Source organism: Anastrepha ludens, chromosome 4 (genome assembly GCF_028408465.1).
Source record: "Anastrepha ludens isolate Willacy chromosome 4, idAnaLude1.1, whole genome shotgun sequence".
Taxonomy (NCBI): domain Eukaryota; kingdom Metazoa; phylum Arthropoda; class Insecta; order Diptera; family Tephritidae; genus Anastrepha; species Anastrepha ludens.
Window position 1 is genome coordinate 10,661,575 of NC_071500.1, and position 8,722 is coordinate 10,670,296.

General features: G+C 44.5%; 1 protein-coding gene across 1 annotated transcript in view; it reads left to right on the top strand.

Annotated features, from left to right (window-relative positions):
• LOC128860916 (uncharacterized) overlaps nucleotides 1-3,429 on the top strand; it is an 84,222-nt gene extending 80,793 nt beyond the window's left edge. Inside the window, exon 4 of the mRNA XM_054098712.1 lies at nucleotides 3,339-3,429. Coding sequence (XP_053954687.1) covers nucleotides 3,339-3,429 — 91 coding nt within the window. The remainder of the gene's footprint in view (nucleotides 1-3,338) is intronic.
• Nucleotides 3,430-8,722: the final 5,293 nt, after the last annotated feature.

Below are 8,722 nucleotides of genomic sequence, written 5' to 3' on the forward strand. Positions count from 1 at the left end.
TGGTCTTTGTTTTTCAACGCTGCCACATATTTCCTCCCAAATTTCAGTCCTGGACTATTTCGGCATTGAGATTATCGCTGGAATGCGGATTCTTGGCATAGACTTGCAACAGCTGTAAACTTCGCAAGAAAAAGTTTAGCGGGTACACATCAGCCTTCTACACCTGCAAATCTAAGCTCGACAAAAAGTGGGTACTCAAGTCACAGGTCGTACTGTGGATGCACAACGTAGTGGTTCTGCCAATTTGCATTCGTATGAATGCCTGGTTGGCTGGGAAGCCCTTCGGAAGGGCTAAAATATCACTAAACTGAGGAGGGTGCAAAGGACTGCATGCATTGGCATCATCAGATCATGTAGAACTTGCCTCAGTGCTGCCCTGAATGCCGTCTTGCATTTACTTCTCATCGACTTTTACGGTATTTCCATCGCTGCTCAAAATGCAATCAGGTTAAAGGAGGTTGGTCTCTGAAGACAATCTCTCAAAGGATCTTGTAGCATTTTTAGGCAATTAACACCGTATTTCTCTGCACTTCGTACAGCTCTCTCTATCCGCAAACTAGAGTTTGAGAGTCGTGACAAGGCAACAATTTCAAGTAAGCAGGATTACAACAAGGGAAAAATCTGCACCGAAGCTGGTACTTCAGTTCAAGCTGGTTTCTCAGACAGAAGACTTTGCGAGCATACAGGCATGCAACATGCTTAAGGAACGCGGGAGCGAGGCAGATATTAACATTTTTTCTGATAGTCAAGCCACGAGAAAGGCTTTGACGACGCCATGTAGTAGATCCGAACTAGTCCACTCCTGCAAGGTGAAGATAAAATATCTTGGGTGCGCAGGTAAAACTTCCCTCATCTGGGTTTCAGGACAAAGGAACATAGAGGAAATGAAATTACTGATGAGCTAGCGAAGGGATTGAGATGGTCTCAGAGACCTCTTACCCGGTAATCGGCATCCCCCTAACTGTTGTTGAAAAGGAATCACACAACTTATGTATGTCTCAGGAAGTGCAGAAGAGATGGAGCTCGAATGCAAGATTCAGAAAGTCCTAGCTGTGTTTACGGTGTGCTCATGGATGATGAGCACGCAAGCGGAAAACCCAGGTTTACCATTTAGCCCCCATTGTATTTAGACGCTGTGGAGACCTTTCAGAGAACGGGACTGTTGAGCACTGGGGAGTGCCAGAGTAGTAGTTCAACCATTTCACTTATCTACCAACCTACATATCACCTTGAGAGATATAATCAGAACCTCAAGTCTTTCGTAATAAAGTTTTATGAGTTGTGAGGTTTGCTCAATTTTGTTAAGTTGGCATCAGTCACTAAGTAGTAAACAATAGATTTGACAAATACGTCCAAATTAACACGATTGTCACTGCCTGCATCATCGATCTAGCCACATTAGAAAAGCCTGTATGAGCTTATTACCATATTTAATGCTTTCATTCATAATTAAACTCCTTGTGAATTCCTAAACCGCTTCATGTGGTTATTCCATTGTTCCTTAACACCCATTTTTCACCATCTTCTTTTACAGTCGTAAGCGGAAATTCGTACGAATTAAGTTGGGTAGTTGTGCCCTCACTTAATATATTATCCAGCTTCTGTGGATGCCAATAATTAAAAGAATAAAAGCTTCTGAAATGCGAGAAAATAATTTAGTGGCACCGTGAAATGCAGTGGCTCCTCCTGTGCCGAACAAATAAATACCCTCAGAATTGTCATCGAGCAATGTGGTGGCACAAAAGCCCAAGAGGTCGAAGTGCAAACCTCATATATCTACCTATATAAGTCTAACCTACATCTACTGTTTATCGACTTTGAAAAGGCCTTTGAGAGTGTCAAGCGGGAGACCATCTGGGCTGCGCTGAGAAGAAGAGGTATTCTTGAAAAACGTGTTGCACTTATAAGGGAGAGCTAAAATGATGCAAGTTGCTATGTCCTTCATAGAGGAAAACTGTCGGACCCTTTTCACGTGCTAAGTGGTGTACGACAAAGCTGCATTCTGTCACCAATTCTCTTTCTTTTTGTCATCGAAGACGTTTTGAGCGCTGAATTTAGCACCGAAAACCTACAGAGGGGCATCCAATGGCAGATTAACAACACATTCCTCAGATATCTGGCATACGCTGATGACATCTGTTTGCTCGCATACAAGCTCAAATTGCTGTCACAATCCATGAATCAGAAGTTGAAACCAACCGGCCTCAAAGTCAACGTGGGAAAAACGAAAGCGATGCAGCTCAGTGACACCACACCAGAATCACTAATAGTGGGAGCACAACAGTTCGAAACCGATGACAAATTCTGCTACCTCGGCTTTCTAGTCACCGCGGATGGTGGTGCTGAGGTGGATGTCGCTCCATTTCAGCATTCTCGCTTCATTGTGGCAAAACAACAGTATCAGCCTTCACATCGCATCTGCGCATCTTCAACTCGAACATGAAATCCGTTCTATTATATGGTTGCACCACCTGGAAAGTAACTGCAAAGATCACGAAGCGCCTGTAAATGTTCATAAATCGCTGCGTGCGCCGGATTTTTCGAATTTTCTGGCCCCGCACAATAGCCAAACCCGAGTTGTTGGCGCAAGCTCACCAGGTAGACGTTGCATCAGAAATCAAGAAAAGAAAATGGCAATGGATTGGCCACACGCTAAGAAAAAATGACGACAACGTCGTTAAACAAAGGCTACGCTGGAATCCATTTCAACAAACTGGTAGAGGAATTGGCAGACTACGTACCACCTGGCGGCGCTCAACCGAAGCCGAAATGAAGTCTCTTGGCTTATCGTGGAGCGAACTAAGATCCCTAGCACAAAACTGTGTTCGTTGGCGAAGAGGAGTGGTTGACGCCCTTCATCTTTCAACGAGCAAACTCGTGATTGTCATCTGAGAAATTGCAGCGAATGCGCTCAAAATCGATGATTAACTGTGCCCTTGTAGCACTTCCGGCCCTGGTCAGAGGAAAAATCGGCTGGCAGCAAATTCGATACAGTTTTAGATGACGCCATGTCCTATCAGAGCAATTCTTTGCTTTTCAATGCGACTCATGGCAATATTTTCTTCAACGCCGTGCTAAATCTGCTTATCTGACCACGTACGTGTACGCACAATGCAGAACTTTCTGCACTAATTTACATGTAGGTATAAGTAAATTGGAAAGTGGAGAAGAGCGCTGCAAGTGGGTATTTTAAAATGAAGCAGATATTTTCTGACTTCAAGCTGCTTGAATAGCGCCGAGTATATTTGACATCTGCAGTGAAAAAATTCATTAATTAAAATGCAAAGTGAAAGCAATTTTTCGTTTTTAATTTCGCTTCATTTTTAATTTTCCCACAGGATCGTTGAGTTTGTCGGCATTCGTATCTTTGCCGTTATTACCTCCGACGCCGGTAAACAAGCTACACATCAGCAATATCAGCAACAGTAACCAACCAGCATCCGTAAACGCTTCTTCGCATTCGCTTTGCCAACTTCGAAATGAAGTTTAAACTTTTTCCAAAGTACCGCTGACACCGCCGCAAACGGCTTGGACCACCAATACGCCAATGCAGCCAGCCGTACTGTCAGTGCCGCCGCTGTTGACCATATTAGCATTAATATATGCAGAGACTCGACTCTCGATTGTCTCGGTTCATTTTTGGTGGTTTTAGAGTTTGCGTGAACTTAGTTGCTGCCACTGTCCACCGTTCGCTGTTCGCCGCTTGCACTGCAATGCTTGTGTTGTTGCCTCTTGGTTGCGAATTTTTGGACTTTGCTGGTGGTACGCTTGTTGTGAGGTCCAGGCGCCGCCACTACTGCGTCAGTGTTGTTGCTGATGCCTTGTAACAGCAAAACAAAGCAAACAAAAACAACAAGAAAAGAAGAAAAAGTCATGAATAAAGTAGTGGGAGCGTGTTGATGGTGGCAGTAATGTTGACATTCGGCATTGTTGTTCGTAAAACTGCTGCTATTGTTGTCGTTGGCGCTAGCGAGTAAGCGGCCTCTCGCTGGCCTTGTGGTGGTAGTGCTGGCCATCGTCAACTTATTGGCGTTGCGAATTTTATGTTGTTGTTAATTGTTGTTGGGTAACAGGCAATTTTTGGTGTTGGCGACCACCAGGCACGCTTGGTGGGCATCAGTGAAACGGAAAGTTCCCCCGGTATTGCGGTGCCTCCAACCGTCAACCGCCAGATGCTCATCGTCAAACGATAACCAACAACCAACAACGAACAACTGCTAACTGCTGCGCTCCCAACGATATCAGTGACATCTTTTTTGGTGCGTGTGTCGCTTTGGCCATTTGTGTGAGCACCTATGAACCATTAAGATCGTCGCATGTTTACTTATCGCTGTTACTAGCTTATGCAATGTTCGTTCAGATGAAATCGTAACTAACGGCAATCGCACAGCATGCGAAATGTGGGAAAATCTACTAACGAATTTGAGATTTATTGCATCTTTGTTAGATGGAATCCTTGTTAATATGTTCTTCTTGGACGCCGTAGCCGAATCGGTTGGTGCATGACTACCATTCGGAGGGGGTGGGTTCGAAACTCCGTGAAACACCAAAATGAAGAAAAAGTATTTTTCTATAGCAGTCGTCTCTCGTCAGGCAATGGAAAAGGTGTAAGCGCCAATTATATATATAGAAATCGCTTCTGCACTTTTGCATATTTGGAATGCCTCTATTAACTCTCAATACGAAATAGGTAGGAGGAAAGGATAAGGAAGGCAACAGTCGTCTTGTATAGATGTAGGAGTGTTTTAGGTAAAATTGGGTACGGAGCCTTTGCATAGTTTAACTCGCTGGAGAAGACGATGTCAGTGAAGAAACTGAGAGAGTCCCAAGGCTTTCCTTTAGTGGTTTCAGTGAGGCGCTTCGCACGCGGATGTAGAATTTGAAGACAGGGCCCGGTTAAGTTGTTCACGGATGGCGCAAAGTTGGAGAACGGGTTATCGGATTAGCTGCCCATTAACCTCTAGTTCCGGCTGCCGGAGCAAAGAAGTCTGTTCCATGCGCCAGTATCGTATCAAAAACTGTCATGGAAGTAGATATCTACTCCGACAGCCAAACGACGATTAGGGCTTGATGATGGTAGCCTCGAAATTAGTCGCGGAATACCAGGATCTTTTCTATCGCATCCAAACTCTTTGATATTAAGCTCAACTGGATACCTAGTCACAGTAGCATTTAAGGGAACTGGTGGGTGGTGAAGTAGCCAGAGTAACAAGCTATGAGGCCGAATCGAGTGAACTGAGTGAATTGGGATACCTTTTAATACTAATCGATAATCGAGGAAGGATGGTTCCGTGTGTAGAAGTTCACGCAAGTGAAGAAAGTATCTGATTGCCACTTAGTTGGGATTGGCCAGGATGATTCTTCTGCATAGGGTTCAAGCAACTCACAACTTCCGGGCTCAGCCCAAGTATCCTCTGGGTAGCTTCCGAACACCCGTTCGAGAGCGAGCTAATGTCAGAAGGCGAAGTAACCTAGCATAGCTGGTTGTGCGCTGGGCTTGGGACCCAACACGTGAAACCCTCCAATGAAAACACGAACAAAGCTTTGAATGAGAGCTTCCTACACTGATGACAACCGCTCCAAACGAACTGACCTATGCATGCTGGTGACGGCAAGTATCGTAGGCGGTGGATCAAAGAGCTGTATGAGCTTTACGACGACATAGTCACAGCGCAGTTATGGATACAAACACTCCTGCTCTGAAGGTATTCGATGCGATACCAGATGGTGGTAGCAGAGGAAGAAGAAGGCCTCCTCTGCGTTGGAAAGAGCAGGTGGAGAAGAACTTGGCTTCACTTGGTGTTTCCAACTGGCGCCGGTTAACGCGAGAAAGAAACAATGCGTTTAATTAAACTCGGGCAAAATCGCGTAAGCGATTATCGCGCCAATCAACAAGAAGAAGAATCAAGGGAGCTTATAAGCCTAACAAAGCTGCAGCTCTCGAATTCCTTATCTTTATTAAAAAAAATTGTAATAATTGGTGCGTATACTTCTGTTAAGTTTTTTTCCCCGATTTCCTCCTCCTATTTTTGGAGTTCCTCCTATATTTCTCCTCCTAGATTTTGGAAATTTAGATTCGGAAGGGTTAATTGGTAGCGATAGTGCATCATGTTGATGTCTATGTCTATCAAGTCCAGGGCAAAGGCTAATGCAGTGCAGTGTACTGGCTGGAATATAACGAAACGGGCACAGCCTTGATTGCCTCCCTTGTGGTAGATGTGCATTAGTGATTACCCTGTGACCAATGCGTAGGCGAGTATAGGGTGTGGCATAGTTAGATGGGAGGGATGATAGGTAACTTGGTTTAGTGCGATTCGGATTAATCGTGGAGCAATGATGGCTACAGTGAATACAGTCAGCTCCTAGTTTGGTTTGCCTCTGCTGCCCTTTGAGTCGATAACCCGCATTTTTACATATAAGACGTGATGTGATAGTAGGGGTAACGCTCGTGTCCTCGGCAGTAGTATCAGTGATTGTATGGCCGTTGATACATTTATGACCTAGGGTGAGAAATCAGGATATTTCTTATGGTTCCAATAATGTGACTGGAGTTATTCTAGTTGTTTATGACCTGAAAATAGGACCTGCTGTCTGTGCATATTTAAAATTAGTCCGGTGAGGGGGAGAGAACCAGGCAAAATCCAGGGCTTGGATAAGAGGGATTGAGGATGACGATCAAAGAGTGTCGACTTACGTTTGTGTTACTCGCTTGAAGCTTCTGATGAATTTCTCCAGATGTGTGAAATTTAAACCCGTAATATCCGCTGGTGTAGCGAAAAAGTTAAAGCCAAGATGTTTAAACCTTAGCCCGACGAGAGCAGGGCAGCTGAGAAGAAGGTGCTGAGATGATTCTAGCTCGTTCTCCAGCCAGCTTCTGCAGAATCAATGCCAATGACAGTGTCCGGTGAGAATACCTACTAAATTCGATAGCTGTGGCTTTGTTAGCCTTAGAAGTTCTCTCGAGCACCCCGATTTACCCGCGGCCAGAAGGATCTTGCGACTTTGCACGTTTGCACACTAGCTCAGCGCTCGTTGAGATGACGCAAAGCCCAACTTTCCAGTGGCTGTCCACAGGTTCTTAAGGGAATTATAATTCTCTTATACTGCGATGAAGCCGTCTCAAAGGTCCCTGTCTAGCCAACTCATCGGCCTAGCAGTTTCCCTGTCTGTCGCTGTGACCGGGAACCCAAATGAGCCTAATATTGAAGTATTCCGATGCAATCGAGAGATAAGTCAGACAAGTCGCACAAAAAGCGAGCCCCAAGCCCTAATTGGCACATGGCTGTCGGAGTAAATGTTTACCTCCTTTACAGTAATTACGAAAGCGAGAAACCAATCCACTGCTTCCTTAATTGCGGATACCTCCGCTTGGAAAACACTACAGTGGTCCGGAAGCCTAAATTTTAGCCTGATGGGGAGCTCCTCGCAGAATACTCCCCCACCAACTCCTCCGTCACACTTCGAGCCATCTGTAAACATATTTGCCATGTCTGTTTCGAATTGTTGAACCCTGCCCACTCTTTCCTTGAAGGAATATGAAAGGAAAGAATTCCGCTCGGACCTAGCGAGGATGCACCATGGGGATGAACTCAAACTTGTTAAGAATGCTAGAGTGTCCGTAGCTGAAGTCTAGCTTATGGCCCGAATACCCTAATATGATAGGGGCGCGTGCAGCTGCAGTTTTTTCTGCAACGTCCACAGGTGCCACATTCATCATAGCGTTAAGTGCTAGAGTAGGTGTGGTCCGAAGCGCCCCATTGATTCCAATGAGGCAGACCTTTGAACCCTCTCCAGCTGCTTAACTGATGCCATCATTTCTAGCAAGTTCCAGCAGACGAGGACTCCGTACAGCAGAATTGGCTTTATATTTGTGTCTTGAAGCCAAAAAGTCTAAGCGAAATGCCACATCTTTTTCCGATAGCGCCCCTGCAACCATACAAGGCGATTGTTGACTTCCTAATTCTCTCCTCAATGTTGAGCGACAAAATTTGGTGAATAAAATTTTGCTAAGGAGTTTCGTTCGAACTTTTGCTCTGCTCAAATAAAAATGAACATAAAAAATTTGTGAATAACGAAATGTGCTTCTACTTTTCTTTGCGAATTTCGTTTATTCTCCACATTTAGCTCGTGTCAAGCAGGTGTTACGCCAAAAACCAACTGCATCCAAATTACACAGCACGAACTTCACACATGCGCACATATAGGGTTCTCTAAAAGGGGCAGGTCGTTGTTGACAGACAGTGGCGTCCATTTCGGTTTGGCGGGATCTGTAAAATTAGTTGATTTAATCACTGATGCCAAATTGACATGATTGAGCAACACCTGCAAGGTGTGAAACTTTAATACGAATGATGTGAGGGCTTGGTGTTAACGTGATTCCGCTGTGTTTTTGTTGTTGAGTTTTCCGAAATGACGGGTCTATGCCAATAAGGACATTGCTTCGATTTCAGCGGATGTATGCAGCAGAGTTGAAAATTTAACCACTCGAATCCGTGGAATGTCAAATTACTCTGTAGACTTTTGAAATAGGCAAGAGTTTCATTAATATCTGAAATACGGCCCGACCTGCTCTTATTGGAAAACCCTATACAATTAAAGTGCGCTGGATTTAATGCCCCGCACATGACTTCACAGAATAAGCGAAATATCTTTAATTTTCGTATGTTCCTTTTACACTATTTGTTTGTTTGTTTGCAAAATAAAAGCAAAAAACATTAGACTT